The sequence below is a fragment of the Drosophila subobscura genome, chromosome A (assembly GCF_008121235.1).
Source record: "Drosophila subobscura isolate 14011-0131.10 chromosome A, UCBerk_Dsub_1.0, whole genome shotgun sequence".
In the NCBI taxonomy this organism is placed as follows: domain Eukaryota; kingdom Metazoa; phylum Arthropoda; class Insecta; order Diptera; family Drosophilidae; genus Drosophila; species Drosophila subobscura.
In genome coordinates, this window is record NC_048530.1 from 11,765,610 (window position 1) to 11,791,090 (window position 25,481).

Consider the following 25,481-nt stretch of genomic DNA (forward strand, 5'->3'; position numbering starts at 1 on the left):
TGTGTGTGTTGGCCTTTTGTGTGGTAAGCGCGTTTCGCTCTTTGTGCTGGCCCAAAATGTGCGGAGTGGTCAAATCGGGATTCGGATGGTGTGGTAGGGTATGGGCTCCGGCTCGTTCTCGAACTCTTTGAATAGTCAAATGTTTGAATTTTGTCGTTGTTTGCTGCTGTTTTTGTTGCTGCCATTGCCGTTGCCACTGCCCCCACTTTCGGCTAGAAAATAATACAAATATGCTGGAATATAATGAATAAAATAATGCATGCGAATGCATTTTATTAAACATGAAATATGATTTTATTTCCCCAATTGAGAGCATACCAGAATTAGTAAAAAAATATGCCAAATCTAATATCAAATGAAATATGAGCAGTGGAAGAACGGTGCTAGTGAGATCGACTAGATAATACTCTAACAAATGGCAGCTGTTCATGACATCTTAGATTTCAGTGTGGACTGGATGTGGGTAAAATAGATGCCTGAGATTCGAACCCATATACAGATTTAATTTAGATATAAATTGAGCGGTCAATGTGCACCGCCTCCAGTGGCATTGAAAGGTATACGAGTATTCAAAAATTCATAAGAAACAATTATAAATCCTCTCAAGGCTTGAGTCCTCTCCCAGCCAGTTGAGGTAGTTAATTCCAGTGCCATTTTCGATCTTCAGAGACCACATAATGAACATTTTTGTGGAGGGGCAGCGGTCCGAAAACCGCAAAAACAAAATGTTTTCTAAACTCAATGGATGGCTACGAATTTTTCGGTGTAGGTATATTATTTATTTATAATTTTTAAAAGGAAATTCAATCATGCACAGCAGGCAGACGGCAGACGGCAGACGGCAGACGGCAGCCAGGGCCCGGGCACATTCGCCATTGCACTCGCTCTACTTCTCTCTGTCTCGGTTGCACATACAGGAGCATATGGAGAGAGAAGGCTGTATGCAGTCAGTGTTAGCGAGCGAGCGAGTGAGTGAGAAGCAGCTGTGCAAATGCAATCAATTTAGTAGCAAATTGCATAATTCGACTTCAATATAAATTTTCGTGCTTTTGCGCCTAAAATGTTGCCCAAAGTGTCGCTTGACATGTTTCTCTCGCTCTCTCTTTCTCCAGCCATCTCTCTCTATTTTTAGTTTTATCCTTCTCTTTCACTTTGTCAACGGATGAGTGTGTGTGTGTGTACGTGTGTGTAGTCGTGCATTAAAATTAATTAGATTCGAGGGAGTAATTCCAGCGACAACCGCACGAATTAATTGATTCAAATCAATATTCGGCATTTCGGACCATTACTCCTCCCTGCCCTCTGCTCGACACACAAAAACCAACCAAAAACCGAAGCTCGAAGCGTTGTCCCAGCCTCCATTCTACCTACTACTATATGTACTACTTATATGTAGTATGTATCCGTCCTACGGGGAGATTGCTTTACCGCTACCCATGACGTCAGCGCCTGGCCGCACTAACAAACCATATTGAATACGTGCTCGAATCGTTAAGAGTTCAGTTTGATTTGCCTGACAGTTTTAAACCGATGTCCAACATTGTTCGGCTTCCCATGTTTCAGACCTCTGACCATCCGCATTCCTATCGCCACCCCCCAAAAGGGCCAATCCCATTCCATTCCATTCCATCCCGTACCATACCAATCCACCACAGCAGAAGTGCAACGCCAACATGGGACGCAAATGTGGCAGATGATTACCAGCTACTGCTGCTGCTGCTGGCCGTTGCTGTAGGTGACACACGGGCTTAGACGCAGTTGATTGCGGCCAAATATCCCAGCCACATAAATACGTACATACATACGTACATACATATACATAAATGTGCATTTATCTACTTGTAAATATATGTACATAAAGCCATAAAGCACACACAAATTAGGTATATAGAAAGTGGTCTTGGATCTGTAAGGTGAATTCGCGATACTTAAATGGGATCAATGAATAAAACAAAAGTGATTTAGTATGGTATTGGATAATCTTTACTTTAATTGTATTCGTCAATAGCGAAACTGTTCATTAATTTAACCCAAGAGACGCCAAAGAGTGCTCTGAAATGCCGCCCGTTGGCTGTACTTACGCGCTGACCTTTTGACCCCCAGCAGCCACCTGTCCACACTGAGCTGCCCTGCACTGCATTCCTTCCGCTCGACCAGAAACCCAATGCAGCAGCAGCATCAGCATCAGCAGCAAGAGCAGGAGCAGCAGGGAAGAACACACCAAAAAAAAAAAATGGGCGGAAAATGAAGGGAATTGGATTCAGTCAGTCAGTTGGCGGGGGAAAACAAATACGAGCACAACAACTATAATGCAGAAAAGCCACGCAAGGGTGCCGTGAGGATGCTATCGGTTGGGTTGGGGGGCTGGCTGGTGGTTCAAGGGGGTTCGAGGATCATGGGTGGCGCTGCCTTGTCAAAGCGCGAATGCCAAAAATGTGCAACGCCAACGGCAACATCCAAAAAGCGGAAAATGCTGAAACAAAAAAGCACAATGGGAAAACCGCAACGAAGAATGTTTTCATACCTTTTGTTTGGCTGTATACTGTATGTATGTATGTCCATATATGCATGTGGATGTGGCTGTATGGGTGTGAGCAGTGCCCGAGTGAGAGGTGCAAGAATGTACAAGCCGTTAAATATTTTCATGAACAGATTTCCAGGGGATTGAGCCAGAGATCTGCATAATTCTGTGCTAACCTCAGAAATCACTGCATTATTTTAATGGTCACTGAAAGCAGTACGGGGCGGGCCGGCCAGAGAGTTCGGTGGTACAGTAATGGCTGCTCCTGTTACTGCTTCTACTCTTGGTGTTGTTACAAATTTTCTAATTAGAAAGTTTATATTTGACAGAGCAAGAGTTCTCGGTGAAAGGAAGCCGCCGCTAATTAAGCGAACTTCCTTCCGGTCGAAGAACAAGACAACAAAAAAAGGGCTTCCTATATTAAACCCCCCACCCCCACCACTCACTGCCCCTGAACACTCGTACGCTTCCTTTTCACCTTCTAATTGGCATCATAATCAAATATACACCCACACGTACACCTACTCATATTCATTTGCACACACACACACACACACACACACACGAACAGTCATGCATAATTGAGAGACGAGAGAGAAAGTTTTGAATGGCCTCGTACATGCGGAAAAGGGGTACCAATGGGTACGGAGGGGTAGGTATGCGGCAAATGTGAAGCAAATGAAGCAAGAGCTGAAAAGATTATTTCCATTATGAGTGGGCCAATAAAAGAAGCCAGCAGGTGTAAGCCGTAAGGCCAGCGAGGGTTGCTTGAGCACCATACGACCATACGTACAGGCAGAATAAATCTCTATAAGTCTCCCGTATATGTATAAAGCTATAAAGATTTCATTAGAAAACAGTCAAGTATGGGGATAACATTCATGGCTGTGTTAACGCCAATATAATGATTGAATAAAGCCATTTTGTGGCACTGAGAATATTGGAAGGCTGTCTAATACTATTTGCTCACTGATTGATATCCAAATTGGAAACCAGCTTTTATTTTCAATAACCGCTAGAGCGTATCATCAACACTCTTCGAAAGAATTTAAAGATCTAAAGCAGAAAACAAGAACTAAAACATTTGCATTGCCAAAAAGTATATATGCCAAAGGCATATTTTCGCCAGGAGAGTAAGTACTTTACAGAAACTATGCCACGAGTTATAATAGCAGCAGATACTCAGAGTTCCCTAGCCCTCAAAACAGAGATTGTGATACATTTCTTGGCAGGAGGAAAGCCTCTTAGGGAAAAGTTTCCCCTTCGATATTAGCCGCAAAACTGCTTGAGCGGCCCCTATGAGACTTTGAAACTTTTATGATGTCTCATCTTGTTTCGTCTCATCTTCTACTTGAGAGCGAGATCCCATTCGGTTTGCTTGTTTATCACCTTAATTAAGGCCAGGCAAAAAGGCAACAGCAACGGCAACGACAAATGACTAATAAGAACGAGAAGGGACGTGTGAGACGCTTCTTACGCGTCACAACTTTTATACCCGGCACTCAGTACTACATCTGCAACTTAGCGGTTATTTGTCAAATTTTACATTTTTTCTTCATCTGTCATCTACATCAACAACACTACTCACGCCAACACGCTCCTTTAGCTCGCCACCCTCCCCTATAGACACACACTGCAGAGTCGCGGCAGAGGCAGAGGCAGCGGCAGAGATGTGTCAGGGGCAGAGGCCATAAACTGCGCGAAGCAGAGTGTGCTGCTATAAGCTGCGGGACGGGGTGGGTTTGGCCACTGAAAATTTCTTCATTGTGGCTATAATAATGATCCAATCGGATCCCAATTTGGTGATATGATAGATATGGTCATTCCCTACGGAATGGCATTTTTAGTTTTCTGTTATCTTCAAATTGTAGATTTGGGAGGTTTTCGCCCTTTTGCGGGGGCGGAAGGGGGCGGGGCTCATTTTTGAAATACACTGGTTTCAGTGTGAGCATACAGCAGTCTGGTGCCAAAATTTTGTGGCTCTAGCTTTTATAGTCTCTGAGAACTAGCCGACAAACAAGACGGACAGACGGACGGACGGACAGACAGACATGGCTCAATCGACTCGGCTATTGATGCTGATCAAGAATTTATATACTTTATTGGGTCGGAAACGTTTCCTTCTGTGCGTTACATACAACCGTTATCCGCACAAATACAATATACCCTATTTACTCTTCGAGTACCGGGTATAAAAATGAATTTTATTGTGGGGCAAAGTAACATGCAACAAATGAAGGAGCTCCAGCAGCTAAAACTCCATTCCACTCAACTCCAGCGCCACTCCATTCCCCACTTCACTCCACTCCATTCCACTCAACTCAAGTCGGCTCCTCCTCTTCCGGTTAACTCTTTGAGCCGGCGATGGTCGCCACGGGATTTGGATTTTACCCATGTGAAACGTGTTAATATGCGAGGCAGCACACGTACCATGGGGTTGGGTTCTGGGCTGTGCTGTTCTGTTCTGTGCTGTGGTGTTGGGTGGGAGAGGTTAAAGAATGCCTGGCGAAGGACTAAATCAGCGTCTCAAGTGGTTTCCTCTAGACCTTCCTGGCGCTTAGCTTAGCTACTCGTACAATGTCGAGGAGTGCCGTGCCGCCTCATATGACTCTGTATACATTTGCGTCTTGGTGTTTGTTTGAAATGTTATCAAGCATCGCAAGTAATGGGTAGAATTTTTAATTATTCACCCCCTACCCACACACGGCTGCATACTTTAGGGCGCTGGGCTCCCAGTACACAGTACCCGGCACCCAAGACTCGGGACTCGTTACTCGGGGCTGGGCTAATTTGTTATGCGAAACATCTTCAGCAGGGAAATAATTAAAAAGTTTTTTCCAATGGGTGGAAGTCCCTTTAGTACTCTTCCTCTCTTCTCCACTCCATCACCATCTGTGAGATGCCGTGCCACTGCCTCTAGTCTGGTATCGATCTCTTATTTATCTGCTGCTTAATCTCGTTTGTGCCTGTCCGGATCCGGCTACGGCTACCTTTTTGCGGTTACCGCTTCCTCTCCATTTGCTCTCCACTCATTTGTTACGCTTCGCGTCCTGCAACACTCTACGCGAGCTACCCACACTTCTCCATGTGCCGCTCTCATCTTTTACTTTAGTGTATTTTTATGGCCATCCTAGGATAGGTGAGAGCAAACCCACCTATCGACTACGCGAATAGTCTTCTGCCTGCTCCATCTCCAGTTCCAGCTCCAGCTCCAACTCCAGCTCCAACTACGGCTCTACGTTCTGGTTGGATTGCGATATTTTCCTGCCTGTACGCCCGCCATCCGCCTTGCCGGGTCACCACTCGGTTTGCAGCTTAATTGGATGCCACAATGTGAAATAAATTGAGCAGAAAATTACGTTTCCCGCAAAATCTAAACCACACTCTAGATATACTCGTACACAGGGCACACGGATATGGATTGGGCCCTAAGTTTTAGCTTTGGCCATTGTCCCCTCAGGTGTCGTTAAAGTGTTTAACAGCGTCGGAAAATCTTGATTGGCCAGAGAGAGATGGTAAAGCCATTGAAAACTCTTAAGTATTTGCACACGTAGATAAAGAGCTAAATATTTATTTTGAAAAGCAACGATATCGAGTGATACGGATCTGATTTATTGATATTGTATGTATTTTACTGTGGATTTGATGTTATCGAAGAACTTGGAATCTGTATTTCTTGACGGATTATGTCTGTTCTTGGCATCTTGTTCTGGTCTTCCGCTCGTTGTTTGCCGCTCTAGGCTCAGGTTCAGGCAGGTAGAAAGGAGTCGAGACTACTCGCCCAACCCATTTTAAGCCCGAGTTCAACGATTTCAAGACAGTGCGTATCTTCTTACTGACGCAATTCGCCTTCTTGCCGCAACCATTATTCGGGCACAGCTTCGTCGACAAGTCAATGTCACATTCCGAGTCCGAAGTGGCGCAATCAGCAAACGCCGTCCGCAGAGATATTTCCGAGGATAGCTGGCACGAGTTCCACAGAGAACTTGTGGACGCCGCGCTGTTGAAAGATGTCTGAGATGTCTGAGATATGTAAGTTGCTGAAATCGATCTTCCAAGGGATGCGGCAACATTTTCGCGCGCCGATGATCTCTTCGAGGCCCCTGGGCTCGCGTTTACAGAAACACTCTCCATGGCACTTGAATGAAGAGCAGACTAACAAAAACTAAAATTTTGATTGCTGCTACAAAAAACCAAACACAACTATTTTGTACATACAAATGTTTGTAATGACAGGAATTTCAAAATCCTAGAAAGCACATTTTAGTAGAGTGGGATTACTCAAACAGAGGGCTGCTATAAAAGTACTCCGCTGACTGCCAAGATACTATTGAAGCTGACTGAAATGACTCTATTGCACCAGTTCAATAATCCATTTCCTTCCCCAAGCCAAAAACCATAGGATTTATTTTTGTTATTAATTTTTCATAATTTTATTTAATATAATTGTTGAATTTAATGTTCATTGAAATCTTTACGGACTTTCTCTCTGATTCAATGTTGTTCATTTCTCAAATAAAATTTGTAATTACATTTATTTATTTTCATTACAAAGAAATAATTTCTTTTTTGTTATTTTTCTTTCAGCACAAAATTCAGTTTTTATTTTTGGATGTATATCATATGTATGTGAGATCTTTGCATCGTTGCTACATGATAAGTACACATACATACATATATTTAGTTATTTTGTTTGAATCTTGTGGATTTGGTGTTTCCCGTGGTATACATCAATTAAATACATATTTACTTCGATTCTGTTAGTTAATGCATATGGTGTATATATATATTTAAAGAATGTGCTATTTTGGACATCTCTAACCGATTCGCTTAACACTAATTGCCATTGCATAGTATCGTATAATATTCATGTCTTCCGCACGGAAGGGGTTCCGTTCCTTTTCTAATCGGAGCCCCCCGGCAGAAAAGATTTTGTTATGGAATTTCCACTTAGGAGCTAGCAAAAAAAAACGAATTACAATTAAAGTTCTCAAGTGTCGTAGATTGTTGTGGGTTTTTGGTGTGTGGTTTGCTAAGTAGTATACAGATATCGTGATACATATAGATATAGCACATACTCGTATTCGTATTCGTATTCGTATATATGTATATATGTATAGGATTATATTTATAGTTAAGCTTAGATTGCACATGTTTATACACATTTAAAGTACACGCATATCGAAGCACATGAAATGAACAGTAAACAAATTCACGAACATTGGATTACGGCTTAGGAACTCAGACATACATCGGCTCTACAATCCCCCTCTGACCCACCCAAAGCGAAGCCCATAGACACCCATTCTACCCATTCCAAAAACACAAGCCCCAACCCCAATCCCATCCCCACATTATCTTTTCCTACCCCAGACATCATTCATATTTTACAGAAACGAGGACCAAATAGTAACTCAACGAAGGGCTGGCTTTACAATGTTGTTTTTACCACTAGTTTAAAGTTGCTAAATATTTATCCGGTATTATCTGTATTCTTTTTGGTATTCTCACGTATTTCTTTTTGGTATATTTTCCTTATCGATTCTATGACTAATTTTATGGCTCGGGAATACCACGGGCCTGACAAAAAAAATACAGATAAAAAAACACACACATTACAGACCCAAGTGCTGCCTATGTTTTTACGATTTCTCTTACTTTGGGTTTTCTTTTTTTTTTTTCGTAGTTAAAAATGTTAAAGGAAAATATTCCGGCTAAGGGGCTCCATTTGGAGAATTTCATTGGCGTCTCCGAAGCATTTTCCCTAGCTCTTCGTATCCTTCAATTTGCTAAGTGGTTCTTCCTTTTTTTGTTTCGTTTTGTGTGTTTCTTTGGTTTTATTTAACTATAATACGAGTATTCTAGAGATCTATGGAGAACTCCAACAAATTCTACTAAAAGTTGATCATTTTCATTATTTATAATTATATAGTTGTATGTGTGTGTGTGTGTGAGTGTGTGTAAGTGTGCGTGTTTAAAAAAACATTATGTACAGCAAGATTGCATCGTGTTCCACACATACATATGAACTCGTATGTACATTCAGAAGCCGCCGAGGCAGCCATTACCCAGACCATACCCATACCCATACCCGTATCCGTACCCATATCCCTGCTCCTCGTGCTGCGTCTCCGCTGCGCGCCCCTCGCACTATAGAACCGCAGAGCCGCACCACAGAACCTGACCTCAATATGGCCTCCACACGCTGCCCCCATTGTCAGTGGGATTGTGGTGGCCGCGATGGGCAGCTAAGGCGGCCACCTGACGATTGCTGTTACCGTCCTCGATATTCCTCACCGACGCCCCACAGTTGCCGATCAGCGTGAGGTCGCCCGGATGAGTTACCCCACCGCCGGCCATGATGTTGTGCTGCTGGCGCACACCCACATTGCTGATGTGATCCATCACGCTCTGGAGCTCCCCGTGCACCGAGGAGTTGGGCGAGGCGTGGGCCGGCAGCGTGTGTGAGTGGAAGCCGTGGGCCGACTGATTGGCCGCCGTGTACAGCTGCGAGTAGAGGAGGCTGGCGGGCAGGACCGGGTATAGCGATCCATTGCACCCGGCCGCGGCTGCCGCGGCGCTGCCGTGGCCGCCACCCACTCCGGCACCGCCGCCGTAGGCCGATGCCGAGGCGTGCTGCGCCTGGTTAACGATGCCCGGGAAATTCTGATTGGCGCCGAGCATGGCTCCTGGGTTGCCCACGCCCACAGCAGCGGCGGCACCCGCTGAGGCGGCACTGCCGGCGCCCGCTCCAGCCGCTGCACCGCCATTGGCCGCCCCTCCGTTGGCCGCGCCGCCGCCGGTGCCGCTGCCCAGATTGGGGGTGTTCGTCGAGAGCAGATCCTCCTGAACCGGTGACTCGGCCTGGGAGCTGTCGCTCAGGCTGCGCGGCCCGTTCTGGCTGGAGTGGACGTTGTAGTCGTTGCTGGCATTGGTGTGGTAGCGCGGCACCAGAATCGAGTTGCCCCCAGCTCCTCCGCTGCCAGCTCCTCCAGCGCCAGTGCCCCCGGCGCCAGCAGTGCCGGCACTCGCTCCATTCACAGTCGAGGAGATGGACGTTTGGCCGGTGGCGCCCAGGAGGCTGTGGTGCGTCATCTGGCCACTGGTGGAGCCAACGAGGCTGCTCAGATGCTGGTCCAGGTCACTGGCCGTCGAATCGGGCAGCACTAAAAAGGGAAATCAAAGTAAGGCAAATAGGAACATTAATCATTAATCAACATAAAGTAAAGCTAATGAAGAGATCAGGCAAAGAGTTCAGTGAAAGGGCACAAGAAAAAGTCACAAAATGCCACTTACTTGGCACACAGTCGCGATTGGTGGCGCCGCCAAAGTCCTGGTTGTTGCTCTGATCATTCGAGGAGCAGGTGAATCCCAGCGCTGGATTGTTGAACTGTGCCGATGTGGGTGTAGTGCAGGAGGAGAGTCCGCTGCTGGCCAAGTACGGGGAGTAGGCAGATGCTGCTGATCCATAGCCCCAATGCGTGTTGCTGGCACCTAAATCAAATTAGAAAACATCTTTGTGGTTAGTACTTACATCTATTTGTGGTAGGTGCATGAATAAAGGAAAGCGAGCAAAGTTAAGCGAAATAAATATGTTTGCAGCTACTTCTGTTGGAAACCAAATTGATGTGGCCAACAATTAACATTTATAAGCCCTGTCCATCAGCCCCGCCATCTATCCAAAATGTAACGCTCATGTGGGTCGCTAATTGGAGGTCTCTCCCGGCAACCACCATTAGCCGCCGCCCCCTGCCCACGTTATTCGTTATGCGGGACCTTTTACCACCAATTTTGCTATTTTGTAGAGTTACGACAAAAAATTACAAGCAAATCAATTGAATGGTCCAGAGCCAGGCCCTGGTTCCTGTCCCTCTCCGGCTCTTTTGACCCTCGGAATATGTTCAGCAATTCGGGAGGATTTTCTATATATATTTATGTATATATGTATGTAGGCATAGAGGACATCGCACCGCACAAAACAGTGCAAAACAGAACACTGTGGGGCAGTGGGGGCTTAAACAGAAGCCAAAAGAGACAGCCAACGAGCGAGAGAGGGAGAGAGGGACACAGAGAGAGAATTTGTGTGTGTGTGTGTGTGAGGAGGAGGCTACGGAGAGAGTCAACATTTTGCGGGTCTCCGGGACCCATGCACAGATAATTAGGCTTAATTAATAGCCCATTCGGAAATTATTAATTAGTTTTTATAGGCGACGGGCGCATTTTCGTAGCCGGATATTGATTTTGTGGTGGCTTTATTAATGCTATTGGCTTAAATGTTTCTACCTCCATTAATTACGTGGCTTTTTGTGCACAATTTTTCGTTGCTGTTGCTTTTACTGCTGTTGTGGGATGTGGACAACGCTTCACGGTAAATGTATCTCCATTTGTGTGTGTGTGTGTGTGTGTGCGGGTATCTATGGGAGTGCCTGTGTCTGTGAGGGGCAGTCCGGCCGCTTGTTTGTTGTCACACTGATTGACTTTATTTGAGCATATTTTTTTGGCTGTCTGAATTATTAACAAGAAAATGGCAATAGGCTCTCGGTGGCAGCTCGGTTTATGCGCCGTCAGGTTTGTCATTAGAGAGAAACACATATTCGATGCTGAAGGTTACATAGATCATAGATACAACTACAGGCCTTCAAGTCCAGGAATAAATATGTTGCATCACTTGAGAGCAATCTAAATTTCAATACAGACTTCAGTAATCAACTATTCAACTATTGTCATTGATATTTCTCCTATCAGTCCTCCATCAAATGAGACCATTTATTTCCCATAGATTCCCTTGGGTTTCTGTAGCTCGATATTCGCAACCTTTTAACCCTGCCAAGCCCTAGCACGAACATTTTTCGTTTGGGATTCCTGGAATTTTTTTTCGAAATTAATAAAATATATGCCAGTAATTAAGTCAAGCAGCGACTGTCAATAAAATTTGTTAATAAATAATTCAGAATATTTTGCTTTTTGCATATTTACAATTAATTTATGGGTAATCAGTATCAACAGACGCTTTCAGTAATCATTATTTACTTGTGTTGTTATCCACACATTTGTATGTGCAGTACTGCACATAGGGTATAAATATGTATGTAAATATGTACATACATATACACACATACATATGTATATGTGTGTTCATATCACATTATATAATGGCTTCTGTAGGTATTAGCTGGGTGTGTGCGCGTGTGTGGCTTGCCTTTTACCTCGGCCAAATGTCAGAATCCTGTAAATCGCGCAATTTGCATTTTGATTTGTGCACTGGGCTAGACGGTAAAATATTGACAGACCCTGGGCTTGGGTGGCGGATATGATTGAATAGGCGGGGACCACCATGGGGGGAGGCTGAATTGGGGAATGTGATGTGGAAGGCAAGCTCAGATTGGCAGGCAATTTGCGCATTGATTGAGTTGCATTTTATATATATTTATGTGTAATTTTTATTTATTTTACTTGGCTTTTTTGCATTCACCGGAATGGTTTTGGTCAGCGGCGGTAATGAAAGATAAGTGGTCACAAGTAGTGTTGGTAAATTTGACAGAAAACCAATTAAAGGCTGATAAAAGTGTAATGAGGGGAGCACCAGAAAAGAGCAGCACGAAATATGAGAATTTTCTGAGCTTTAACGAAGCGTTGGAAGTGCAAGAACTATTCCAGAACCACTCAGAGGATTCCTTTGAAAACTCTTGACCTTTTATGTGGCTCATATATTCTGGGATATTTTCACATCTATAAATAAGTTCATGGAATACAAGTTTCCAAAAATGATCATCAATGGAACATTTATTTCGCTGGAATAAAGTTTTTCCCTACGGTAGATCTCTACATAAGCGAAATTTCACAATTAATTTTCGTCCCCTTTTTTGTCTGTTTGATTTTAGCGAATTTTTTAAACACTTTGCTTTTGGCCTTTTTATACTTTAATATCATTAATATGTTAATTTTATTATTTTCCCCATTTTTTTTAATAGCATCAAACTCTAAAGAGGAAATAATTTTTGTCGTCTCTGATGGGTTTTTTGTTGCTCTTGTTTTTGTTGTTGTTATTGTTGTGCCCGGAGCAAATAGTTTGGCCCGCAGGTGGGTGGGCAGATAAACAATGTCTAGTACGGTTTTGTTGCTGCTGTTGTTCTTGTTGTTGTAATGCAATTAATTGTCAATTTAAATTGAAACATCAAATTTAATATAAATGCATTTTAAAATGTACAATTAAAATTATTTCACCTACGCACCATAAACAACAGCAAAAGCAACGAAAAAAAGGACCTGTCGCCCACAATATGAATTATTGATTTTATTTGAAATACTCTACCAATAGGGTAGAGGGGGCTTTGTAGGTGGGGAAGGGAATAAGTAAATATATAAGTAATAGCTCGCTCTGCTGGTTTGTTTTCTTTCCTTAAAGTTGGATTCAAATACAAAAATGTACAACGAGTATAAACACATTTTCCAGGGTATCTAAAGCTTCGCCTCGTCGCAGCCATTTACCTTCATTCATAGCTTAGGGTTTGCCCTGTCAGAATGGTTTATGTTTGCCTGGATAAATGCATTTAAATATATTTAACTGCTGCATAAAAAGTAGCTTGTAGTTTTTTTTCCATTGAAATCATAATTTGTATGCGAAGCTCTGATTTACGCACACAGATATGTATGCGACACACACACACACACTCACAGACAGACCCAAATAGACAGACAGTTTTTTTAGGCTTTGGCTTTTTTCCATACGCGCGCGCGCTCTCGTTCCCCTCTTGACGGCACTTTCCTCTCAGCCGCTGTCAATGTGTGTGTGTTTGTCTGTCGCAGTGTGTGATTGTGTTTGACCAACGTTTATTTGTTTGTATAGTAAACTTTTGGTTAAATAAAGTGGCCAACAGTTTAACAACAACTCATACACACCGACACACCCACTTATCCGGAATGAAAAAATCCTTTATGGCAAGGTGACCCACAATTTTACCACATTCAAATGGTTGCCCAGCGGCAACAACACTACCGACAACAACAACAACACAAAAAGCAACAATATGAAAAGTCTCTGCTTTTTTTTGTATGTCCTTTTTAATTTGCTATGCTATTTTTACTCTTTAACACATGAGTCACACTTGTTCCTGCCGGTGTGTGGTTTGGGGCGATTTTTTAGCAAACATTTATTGCCCACTTTTTGTGGCCATTTACTGAACGTCCATTGATAGCGTGACAAGAGACTGAAGCAAAAAAAAAAACAATAACAACAAATTAGTTTCTATTTATGAAATCACAGAATTGAATCTTCATTTGGAACTGTGAAAACAAAACCCATCCATAAAGTATTTCCCTTTTCTCTTAAATTATAATAATTTGAGACATTCTTTAGCAGCTATGATAAGAAACCCATTTTAAGCCTACATCATCAAATATTTTTCATCAAAGAATTGTAATCAAATTTCATGTATTAAATCTCTTTAGTGGATATAAATTGTTTTTGTTTATGAACCATTTCTGGTTGCTTATTTTGTTGGCGTGCAATGCAATGAATGGCTTGGCTTGGCTGCCTAATCGGTTTTTTGTGTGATTTTGTGTGGTTGCATTTGTGGGTGTACCACATGTCCAAAACCGAAGCACCCAAACCACTTCGCATGCCCATCCTCCGGCAGCACCTCGTACAAATTTAACTTTTACTTTTGTTGTCATGCGGTTAACGATTCAACAAAAAACAAAAATTATCAAAATCATTTGGCAAAAATGTAAGAAAAAGCATAGAATTTGGAGAGCGATTTGTGGAGGGATATGTGATGGAAATACTTACTCTGACAGTTGCCAATGGGCGGCATGCGGAAGCCGGATAGGGGATCCGTTGAGAAGTGGAATGGTCGCTGGCCGAAGGCAAAGTGGAACTGCTGTTGTTGTCCTAAAAGGGATAGCACTAAGTTTTTTTCAGTTTTAATTATCTGTCCTTAACTAAATGGTTTTGTTGCATTTGTCAGTGTCTCTTTGTGTGTGTGTGTGGGCTTGTGTTTAATTCTGTTCAAGTGTAGTTGTGAGAGAGACTTAAGTGTCAAGCACTTGATGAATGGAAAACTGTAGCGTTTGATTCACTTAAGATGTAGAAAGGTTATGGCAGGGCTCCTCCGAGACTTCAACCTACCTTTAACCCCTTTAAACCCCCCTGCGATTTTGCTAAACTATTGACAAAGGGCTTTCTGTGTATGTGTGAAATCAAAATGACAATGGCCCCCAAAAAACTTTGCCCCGGCAAAGTAGTAGCCCGGAGACATTTTCCACTACGACTCTCCTCCGGTCCTTTGGTCTAGTTCAGGTCCCTTCCGCCCATGAAACAGTTGCAGTTAGCTGGCAGATTGTATTCATTATAAAATAATAACCTTTTGTCTGATGTTGTCTGCTGAAGAGGCAGCTTAAAAACCCCCAACAAGCCATGTGTGCGAGTGTGTGTCCATGTCCGTGTCTATGTATCTGTGGATCTGCATCTGTGTGAATACCGCAGAAAACGGTCTCTCCCCGCACTCTCTCTCTCTCTGTCTCTCTCTTTATCTCTTTTGCAGTATAACCCGTCTGGCTCTGGGGCCATATAAATCATTTCATGGATCTGAATTTGTTGCTCTATTCGCATTCGGACCGAAACCAGATTACACAGACCAGCAAAACTTTTGTCCTCTGTCTGAGCCGAGGAGCGCGTTGATGGGCCCCCAAAACATATGCAAAGTAAAATATTTGCATCCTTATAAATATGTATGGGTAGAATGAGATACTCTTATGTATATGTAAGCACATAACCAGAGAGAGAGGGAGAGAGCTGGGATGGGATGGGATGAGTGTGATAGAGCTGTCTAATGAATATTCCTTAAAGAAAATGGCAATTTGCTGAGAGATGGAAAAGTGTGCAGTAAGGTATCAGGGACAGAAACTTTATCGGCAGCAGAGAAAGAGAAAGGTGCAGGCGGAAAAGTGAGTAAGTGATAGTAGCTAAGATATACGATGATTCAGAGTCAGAGATGAGCGAACGAGTTGTTCAAGTTTTCCATTGCAGTTGGTACATTGGGGCTTCAAAGAAGGTTCGAATATGCTTCGAATTGAATGGGAAACAGTAAAGAGATCCAAAGTCACTTCATTTTCATACCAACACAATGTCGGGGCACACGTTTCGATGTTTGCACCGAAAAGAGTGTCATCTCTGGCCATGCTAAACCCTAATGAAATCTCTATCCATATGCAGGAGCTAAGACCTCAACTTGAGCCCCCAATTACTCCCAGTCTGTACTCTAAGCCTGTGTCTCAGTATCTGTGTCTGTGTCTGTGTCTCCGTGTCTGTGTCCGTTTCTCTGCCCAAAAGAGAGTGTTGCCTGCTGCTACTGCTGCTGCCGAAAGGACAATTTATCTATTTGGCAACTAATAAATTGTTATGCATTGTCCTGCAAATGAAATACAGTTATCTGGCCCAGTGCAGGGGGAGTCGGAGTCGGAGTCGTAGAAGGAGCCTTGCCAGAACACTTGCCGAGCTCTTTGCATACTTACTTGTCTTGGAGCGGGGCTCGCGTGGCCCGTCGACAGTCACTTTGATGGCCTTGTTGTAGGTGGCTATATGCGGTGGATTCGTTGACACGGTGATGGTGAGCGTGAAGCTTTTCCCTGCAAAAAATAAACAACAACACAATTGATGAGAAAAGAAAACAGCGGCAAACAAATTTATGAGCTCTTTTCATGGTAGCTAATGGGCGTCTGACATGCAAATCAATAAAACTATTTTCTTTTTGTGTTTTTGGGGTATTGTCACATCGTAAAAATGTTGCCCATAAAACTGTACATAATGTGTGTTGGTTGAATGTGCGTACAAGGAGGGACTCCAAAGGAATGGGTAGAGAGATGGAGAGTGGAAACAATATAATTTATTGCGATTCGAGTTGGTCTATTTTCCACATTCGATTTTTCTTTTCCCAATGAGAAACGATCACACAAAGAAGATGTTTTTGCAGGAGCAACCGGAGTTCAGATCCTCTTCAATATTTTACAAGCGAAATGCGCTCTTCCTGATTAATTGAACAAAAAAGCCAGTCCTGACAGCAGATGCACATAGATTTACCAGTTGCAAATTGCAAGGCGCCGCAAATGGAAGCCAGCTCTTGAGCGTATAAATGATACCAAAAATACGAGTTTAATTTAATTTATATAGTCTACGAAATTGTATTTAAAATTTATTATTTGCATTGTCGTTGCATCTGATCTGCTTGAGACAGTTTGTTTTATTATTTTACCCCTGACCGTCGCCGTTCACCTGTGACACGTACTGTGCGTACAGTGTTTACCCCACAAATAAGTCTTTACCTTAACTGGATGCCCACTCACACTCTTCTTATGGCTAAAATAAAGAATTAATTACAATTTAAACTGATTTCAGTCTGTCGCCAAAAAAACCCCCCCGTTCTGCTGCCCTCTCCACATATGGCGGTACGTTCGTATGTTCAGCGAGCAAAGTTTCCTTCTTTTTCCAAGATTTATTTCATTTGTGCCGCAGTTTTCTTTTAATTAACTTGCTTGCCTCCAAGTCTCCAGCACCCATTTTTTTTGGAGACTGGGTGGGGCACGCCTATTGTGTCATTGTCAAGTGTTGCCAGGCCCACGCGGAGAAGTCTTTTGCCACTTCTATGTCGCCCCAGCCAGATTCCGGGATTCAATTAAAAGCATTTTGGGCTCCTTGAGTTGCTGCTTCTGCCACTGCTTCCATTTGCTGTCTTGTCTATGACAACGCGAAGTAGATCAATGGGGTAGTGTTGGGGGAAATCAGAGATATGTGGAGGAGTGGGGTTTGCTTTTTAAGTCGACAAACAAAGCGTAAATCATTTCGACACATAGAAATAAGCCGCCGACGCCCACACACGAAAATATGTACATATGTACAAAAAGACATACATATGTCTATATGTGCGTGGAGTTTTTGAACAGACACAGGCAATGGGCTTACACATGTTCCCTGGCACACTCCACAGCGTCCGCCCCGAGACAATGGTCTGCCACGGTTTGGTTGATGTCTTGGGTGGGCCCGGGCCCACCTTCGACGTTCAAACTTAGTGCATAAAAAATGAACTTGGTGTCTTTTTCGGAGTCTCGGGGGGCGAACAGATGGTTGGTGAAATAAAAAGACACTTTTGTGTTTATTTGCCATCAAGTGGAGTTCATTGTTGCGCAATTGTTTGCCACTTTCGATGGATATTTTTCGAGTGGCATGGCTGGGAAACAGACATTACGGGAGTAAGAAAATAATGCACTGATATAATCGATCATTTAATGGAGAGGGGAACGGGAATTGATTGTTTTATTAGGTGCGGAACGGCGAGTTTAACTAGATTGCCCGCTGTCATTTGGTAACTCTCATTCATCTGGAAAATACCTTAAAATCGTTGCTATGCCGCATGGAAATTGGAGCTACTTTATGCTGTTTGCCACTGCTTTATTTTGTATAATTATTGTTCTGACAGCGTGCTCTCTGCAGTTTAAATCTACATAATTACATATGAATGTACATATGTACATTTCACCTAACGAAGCTTTTGACCCCTGACCCAATTTTAATGTTGCCTAATCCTGCGACTTGTACCACTGCCAAAAACACATTCATCTTAATCCCGACCACCGACCCCCGACAACCGACGACTCCTCCTGCCAGCTCTGGACAGAGACACGACTCCGACAAATAGAAACATCAACACTTGAGGAGCAAAACACTTCCGTTTGCTGCGACATTTAAAATCAAATCCCGTTGACAAATAACTCGAAATCCCTGCTTGGCAAATCCTTGGCAATTTGCCGAGGCACAGGCGTCATAAATCAATTTGGGGGTAATGAAAGCACACACACACGTGTCGCTGGTTGGGGTTGTCTTTCGTAGAGGGATGCTGAAAGGATATATGTATACAGCCATTCATATGCATATATGTATACGGGGTAGGCTCTGGCATAAGACAAGAACACACACGCTCCCACACCCACGCACACATCTGTCAATACTTGTGGCCGTGTCACAAATCACCAAGAAACAACAACAACGAACCCCAAAAGACATCCCCCAGCCGGTTTCCATTGAAGCTGAAATCTGATTCTGTTGCTTTTATCCCACATAATCGGAGTTGGGCCTACGCTTTTCAATTTACAGATTATTTGCAATTAAAATTGTTGCTCCATATTTCCCCCGAAAACCAAAGTTTTGCACAAATATTTGTTCAGGTTGGCAAATAAATGTATCTATGATGATTTTGAGAGAGAAAACTACCATCGTTTGAGTGTTCAAGTATACCTACAACATGGCACATAATACCTCTGATAATACCCAGCAAAAATTCCATTAAGTTGCTTTAGCTTTACGAGAATCCACACCATTGAAATGCTAAGCCAAGCAGCGGGTATCCTTCAGTCGAGACTGCACTGGACTGCAATCTCTTGTTGTTTCGCTTCACTTGAGCCCAAACACTAAGCCCTTAAAAGCTTTCTAAGTCAGCCAACAAGTCGGTCCAACACAAAAAGAAAATCATTTTGCGGCTTCTTTGGTTTTCATCTTTTTTGTTTTTCTTTTGGTTTCTCCTTTTTTTATTTGTTTGCCTGTTGATTTTCTTTTTGTGTTTACCTTTACATGTAGTAAAGGTTTTCAGATGATTGATTGAAGATGTGGGCAGCGGTCTAAGAGAAAGGAGTGGTTGGGGATAATGTGATGGGTTATCAGTTATGGTTGGGATACTTTACATTGCTCAAGAAGTGGATCCTCAAAGCTCTCGATATGTTTCCCTAGGATCTGTATGATGTCTTCTTGACACACAGTTTTCTTCTTTATTTGACTATCTTCTCTATCTTCTTTGAATAATTTGCCATTATCTTCCAACTCCATCCAGTCCCATACAATCCTTTTGTATGACCAAGCCCCACTCGAGCCCATCAACCCATCATAACTCTAAATTGCACCATTGTCTGCCTGTTGCCTGTTGCTTTTTCTCCCAGTCCCAAGAAAATGCCTCCCCTCCGAATCTGCCTCGCACAATTACCAACTTTTAGCACGAGAACAAAATGCTGAGCAAAAAAAAAACCAAAAAGGAAAAAGAAATCGAGGCAAGAAGACAGAACAGAAAAAGGAAAGGCAAACGGAAAATTGTGCACAATTTGCCATGACTCCCCGCCCATGACCCAGCTCTGGGTCTCTTGGCTGAGTTAAGACAGGCGTGTCCTTTTCACAGGATAAGGTGTCAGTGGCTGGCAAAAGTTTCCTTTTTTTCCGCAGCTGCTTTGTCGTGCTGTCGGCCCCCTCTTTCTTGCCTTTTTAACGCCTCGACTTTTGCTAGGCATTTATCTTTGGGTGGATTGTTCTTGTTGTTGGAATTGGGTCTCCCACATTGTCTTTTGTCCCCATGTTCGGGTAGCAAATCTGTTTGTCTTAGGGAGCGGGGCGGGGGTCTTCTCGAGTCCTCAGAGTTCTTGGCTCAGTTCATTTTGCGGCTGTTTTGGGGCCGTCTTAAATGGCTTAAGAATTGTGTAAATAAAAACCTCAAACGAAGGCACTGCATTGGGGTGGGGACTTTGGGGGCTGGGTGGGTTAACTTCTGCCCTCGATTAGGCGGAAATGTTTTTTCATTGGATTTCCTCTGTTTCGCTTATGTTTTGCTGAGCAATTTATTGACGCACAGGAAAAACAAAAAAAGGTGTGGGTCTTAACAGGCGGCAACTGGCACCGAAAGGCACCCAACACGTGGAGCCTTCAACGCCCCTACACACCCTAACCATTTCCTCCCCACCAATCAAGTTTGCCATCATCATCGTCGTTGTGGCGGTGCGGGTGCGGGTGTGGGTGTGGGTGTCGGTGTGTGCGTGCATGTGCATGGCACTTTGCTAATTAAAAGTGTAGCCTAACGCAGGGCGCTGAGCCCCCAAATAAATCGATGGCCGGGTAATTAAATTGCATGACAGGCCCAGCCCCGAACCCCCGCAGCCGGCAGTCGGTAGCCGGCAGCCGGCATCCGACCGGCGGTCTAGCTAATGTACTGTTGCACTATGCATTTGTTATTGTAATTAGACAGAAGCAGCAAACAGCAGCAGCAACAACAGCAGGAACAGAAGACCAAACAAAATGGCGACCCTAGTCGCGTCAAATCGCGTAAATCACTCAAACGCCTAATGGCTGCAGAGTAGAGCTGAAGATTCGATTGAAATTATGCCCAGGATCTGAGGACATGGTGAGAGGACAAACAGCGGGGCGGGGAGTACGAAAAGATTGATGCAAGATGATGAATATATGGTCGGACTCGTTGCGCTTGACATCAAAGCCGTGCTCTATGTCCTGCCTAAATGAATGGGAAATTTACAATTAAAACGCCTCAATGAGAAAGAAGGACATTGGGAGGACATTGCACGCTGCGATCCAAGTGAGAAACGGACAGTGCGAAGATGAAATGAAAAATGGGTTAGAGGTTGTGGAACTTTGGCCGAACGAAAGACACAAAGCAGGAGAGAGGGCAAACTGATGGACAAAAAGCTCACCAAGAGAGAGAAGGAGAGTGACTGACGGACGTGGACACATATCCATTTGGCATTGGCCCGAATGATGACAATGAATGAATCGCAGACATGCCCTGTGTCCACTAAAACCGCCTTTCCCCTGCACCGAACGCCTCCCTGACATCCTCTCGGGTTGAGGCTTTGGTTTTTGCGGTTCTACCGCAGCGGATGCGTTAGCCATCATCACCCATCGCCCCACCATTTCTTGACCTCCTGGAATGGCCAACGAAATTGGTCCTAGCCCTCAGACTCCAATGAAAACGTGCACCCATTGCGAAGGCTCTGCATTGGCTTGCTGATTGTTTAAGTGATTAATGAAAACCACAAAAAAGTGCCAAATGCTTGGAAAAATTAAAGAAAGAATTTCCAAAGAGTTTAACGAGAAGAATAACCTCAGAGAATATTTTATCACTTAATGAATGACACTTAAATGTCAATCCGTTCTCTACATTTTCGACTTTCAGTTCATTTCACTTCCGTGCCATTCTGACAGTTTATTAAACACTTTAAGACAAAGCACCCGAACAAAAAACAAACAAAAATAGATAAAAGGGAGGGCAACAAAAATAAAATGGAGCAAAGGAATCCGCTTGTATTCTATGAATGGCAGCGATGGAGACCACTGATGAACTGCTGACAATTTGTGCAGCGCTTAACAAGCGGTTAAAAGGATACAAAAGGCTGTCGAGCACAAAAACCAAAAACTGACAACAGAAAGAACGAACAAAATACAAAAAAAAAGCAACCAAGAAAATGAACCGAAAAAAAGATGACAGCAATGCAAAAAGTTCCCGGAATAATACAAAAGAGACGAGCACACAGCAGGGGGCCACAGAGGAACAGGAACTGAAGCGGCAGCAGGAACAGGAGCAGGAGCAGGAACAGGAGCCTGGCAAAAGTTTTGCCACTCGGCGAACTCGACGCGACTCTGGGCGATAATTGAACAAATTGTTTCGAGTGCAGTCAAGGGGTTGGGCTGCGGGCACGGACAGGGTAGCGTGGTCCTCAAGTGCTGACAAGGGCCAATAAGAGGCGCCACTTGGCGAAAAAACTTTTGCGTCCTTGCGTAAAGTGCAGAGATTAACTGTAGATGGGCGAAGCATACCGGGGACATGCCTTAGAGATTAATTTAGCTTAAGGGGGGTACGCTGCAGTGGTCACAACCTACAGTTGGATTGGAGAAGCTCAAACTATCCTAGCCAAAAATGATGTAGGTATACCGATAGGGACAGCATTATAGTTGTTATTTGGTCTCTCAGTACTAACCTCTGCCACTCCTGCCCACAAATCGGAGATCATTGAACTTGGCCACCTGGTTCTTCATCACCGCCGTACAGTTGCGCAGCTCGGCGCAGTAGTTCTCATCGTTGCCGGCCCGCACCGTGACCATGGTGCCGTCCATGATATCGCCCAGCGACACCACCTTGAAGGCAACCGGCAGTGTCTTGTTGGAGCGCCAGTGCGGCGGCAGGACGGTGCAGACGAAGAGCGGACTGCTCGTGCGGATCAGCTCGCCGGGGTGTTCGGTGAGAAAGTCGCCGAGTGTGCGCTCGGCCAGGATGTCCGAGGTCATTTTGGTGTATGCCTCGTTCAATAATTGGGCGGGTGTGGGTGGTGTGTTTTGCTCCGTGTTGTTGTTGGTGTTGTTGGAGCCATTGGTGTTACTCGTGTTGTTGTTCGCCGTTGAGCTGTTGTTGTTGTTTGTTGTTGTGTTGTTATTGTTGTTGTTGGTTGTTGAATTGTTGTTGTTGTTGTTGGCATTGGATGCCGTCGAATTGCTGGTGGTTGTTGTAAGATGCATTTTGTAGTTGTTGTTGGTGTTGCTGTTGGTGTTGTTAAAATGATTATTGTTGTTGTTGTTGGTGTTGCTGTTGCTGTTGTTGAAATGATTGCTATAGTGTTGGTGTAACTGTTGCTGCTGCTGCTGCTGCTGTTGCAAGTGGTGATGCTGATGCTGCTGCTGCTGCGGCTGTCCTGGATGTGGATGCGGATGTTGCTGCTGCTGCTCAAACTGCTCCAGTTGCCCCTGAGCGTGAGCCTGCACTTTTTTTAATCGCACAATTTTGTCTTCTGTTAATCGTACCGTTGGTTGGAATCAATACAAATTGCCTCCTTGGAAGTGTGTGGGTAGAGCTGTAAGCAAATAAACAAATGGTGTAATTAGTGTTGAGCTGGATAGAAAACTGCAATTGCAAATCAAAAGAACAACAAAAATGTAAGATTCTTGCTGCTTAAACGGATGATTCAGAGTCAAGATAGATGCCATTTCACTCAATGAAAACACCACAGATAACCGAAATGACTGAGGCACTCAAAAGTTTTGTAGGCTGGTCTCCAAGTTGATTAGGTCATCAATCTGCCGATGCGAAATCCATCCTGGAGCAACTTCAATTTCAACTCGTCGCATGCCATAAAATGTTTGAGCCACACCCCGCACCCCACATTAATGTCTTTAAATCACAGTCCCCCAAAATGGCATATTACATGGTCTCCAACCCAGAGGCATAGCCATGGCCAGTGGCCAGTGCCCAGAGCCCAAAGTGCAGCTCAATGCAGGCCAGGCATGCCCTGGGCACGGCAACCATAAACACAAATCAATTGTCAACCACTCGACGGGGACGGCTTCAGACGGCTCTCGGTTAGGAGCTGGACGTGGATAACGACGAGGATGAGGACGAGGACGAGGACGAGCCACTTGGAAAGGGGAGCAGAGGTGTGTGTGTGTGCGTGTGAGGGGGGACACAGGGCGGTCGCAGCGGAACGCAATTTGCGTTGCACTTTTCAATTTCCTGCAAAAGGACTTCATTGCTCTCCTCACTATACGTATACACATACAAATACATGTGAGTATGTGTGTCTGTGTGTGTCTGTGTTTGTGGAAATGTCCTGGCATGCAACACTATCCAAACGTAACGCAAATCTAGTCGACATCCTCGCTGGATGCACGATGCGGGATGCATGTGCCACTCATGTGTGGATGTGTATGTGTGTGTGGCATGTGGGTAGTGGCACGCAGTACCCCGGACATGGGACACGTCACCGTAACCAGTGTCAAAATGATTGTGGACTCACGGGTGAGAATTTGTGGTTTGATACTTGCATATTTTGTCACTTGTCGACATTCGTCCAGCTCGCCAGCAAGTGCAAAGGAGAAAGGCAAATGGATGGATGGCAAAAAGAGAGATAGCCACGTATACAGGTGCATGCAAAGAAGCAGCAGCAAATGAAGCTGAAGATGCAGATACGCAAAAGGGACTGAAGACGGCAATTGTTGGCCATAGTTGGAGAAGATTGTGCACAGCGAAAACACTACTTTATTGTATGGTAATTCTCCCCAAATAACAACTTTAAAATGCTCCTAACATCAGTGCCCTCATCGAGAGGCGCGCAAAACTCAAGCTGGCTCAATTTCAATCTCCATCTACCCCAAACTGCCTCGTGCTCCACTCATTGTCCTTTTCCGCGCACCCGCAGGTTTTTCTGCCCACTCCCAGAATGTGGGACGGGGACGGGACAGGGCGCTCCACATTGCTGACCGATAAAAATTACTTAAAAATGCCACAGCTCATGGGTTGACTTTTGGCCAACAGCGTTGCCCAACGACAAGAGGAAGACAACAAAAAAAGGCAATGAAAAGCTGTGAAAAAACAAGCATCAGAACACCAAATAACCGTGCCTGTCACACAAAAGCAAAGGAGAGAGAGAAAGAGCAGGAACAAGCAGAAACAACAAGGAGGAACAATGCCAAAAGAGGAAATCGCGGCAAAAATCCAACGGAAGCCAAACGTGTCGCCGCGAATCCATCCAGACAACAGCGCCCCCACCCCCACCAAGCGGGGGGAAAAAAAAGAAAAGTAAAACACAGCAGAAGGAACAGAGAAAGATTGCAGGAGAAAGGCAGATAGAGATATGCTAATGGGTATGGGGCGTGGTGTGGTGCCGTCAGTCGCCAACGTCATTTGCCTTTCATTTCGTTGGCCTGCCTCTGCCTTTTATTGTACATTTACTTTATAAAGGTTATTACCGAGCTCCAAATAAGTGGCGGGAGCAGACTGGACTCTTAATTTAAGCCACGATGTGGGTGCAGGCATAACCGGTTGCTGGATCACCTTCATTTGGTACTTTGATCGCTGATCGCAGGCAAAGTCTACTTTGCAATAAACATTTATCATCACAAAGATTTGGGCATTTGATTGCAGGGATGGGGCTCGGGCTACCAGCACGTTGTTCATTTTGCAGGTCATTCAACAGCTACGACGGCCTGACCAGATGGCCATCTGACCATCTGTAGAGACAATAAAAGAGAATCCGTGAAGAGCGAAAAAATCAGCGGCAAGTGCTCGACAAACGCGCCATAATCCGCGCTTGCCGTCACCAGAATTTCCCTGCCACTCTGCCACCAGCACCACGAACCTGAGCAACGAGTCACGCG

General features: G+C 44.3%; 1 protein-coding gene across 2 annotated transcripts; it reads right to left on the reverse strand.

Annotated features, from left to right (window-relative positions):
• Window positions 1–8,309: 8,309 nt before the first annotated feature.
• LOC117890761 (runt-related transcription factor 3) lies at window positions 8,310–23,128 on the reverse strand. Of its 2 annotated transcripts, none has more exons than XM_034795835.1 (5): window positions 22,316–23,128; window positions 16,034–16,147; window positions 14,310–14,426; window positions 9,818–10,015; window positions 8,310–9,687 (listed from the first exon to the last, which is right to left on the reverse strand). In XM_034795835.1, exons 1-5 carry the CDS (start codon window positions 22,848–22,850, stop codon window positions 8,708–8,710), a joined length of 1,944 nt encoding a protein of 647 aa, XP_034651726.1. In that variant the 5' UTR covers window positions 22,851–23,128; the 3' UTR covers window positions 8,310–8,707. The 2 variants fall into 2 exon arrangements, with proteins under 2 accessions (XP_034651726.1, XP_034651717.1); XM_034795826.1 differs by having other exon boundaries at window positions 14,310–14,411; window positions 22,316–22,905.
• Window positions 23,129–25,481: the final 2,353 nt, after the last annotated feature.

Excerpts from the sequence above, each read along its gene's own strand:
- LOC117890761 (XM_034795835.1), bottom strand. The coding sequence starts at position 22,850 with ATGCATCTTACAACAACCACCAGCAATTCGACGGCATCCAATGCCAAC. Across the intron at positions 14,427-16,033 it reads CGAGCCCCGCTCCAAGACAA|TGCTATCCCTTTTAGGACAA; the intron begins GTAAGTATGCAA and ends AAAAAAACTTAG. Across the intron at positions 10,016-14,309 it reads GCCCATTGGCAACTGTCAGA|GTGCCAGCAACACGCATTGG; the intron begins GTAAGTATTTCC and ends AATTTGATTTAG.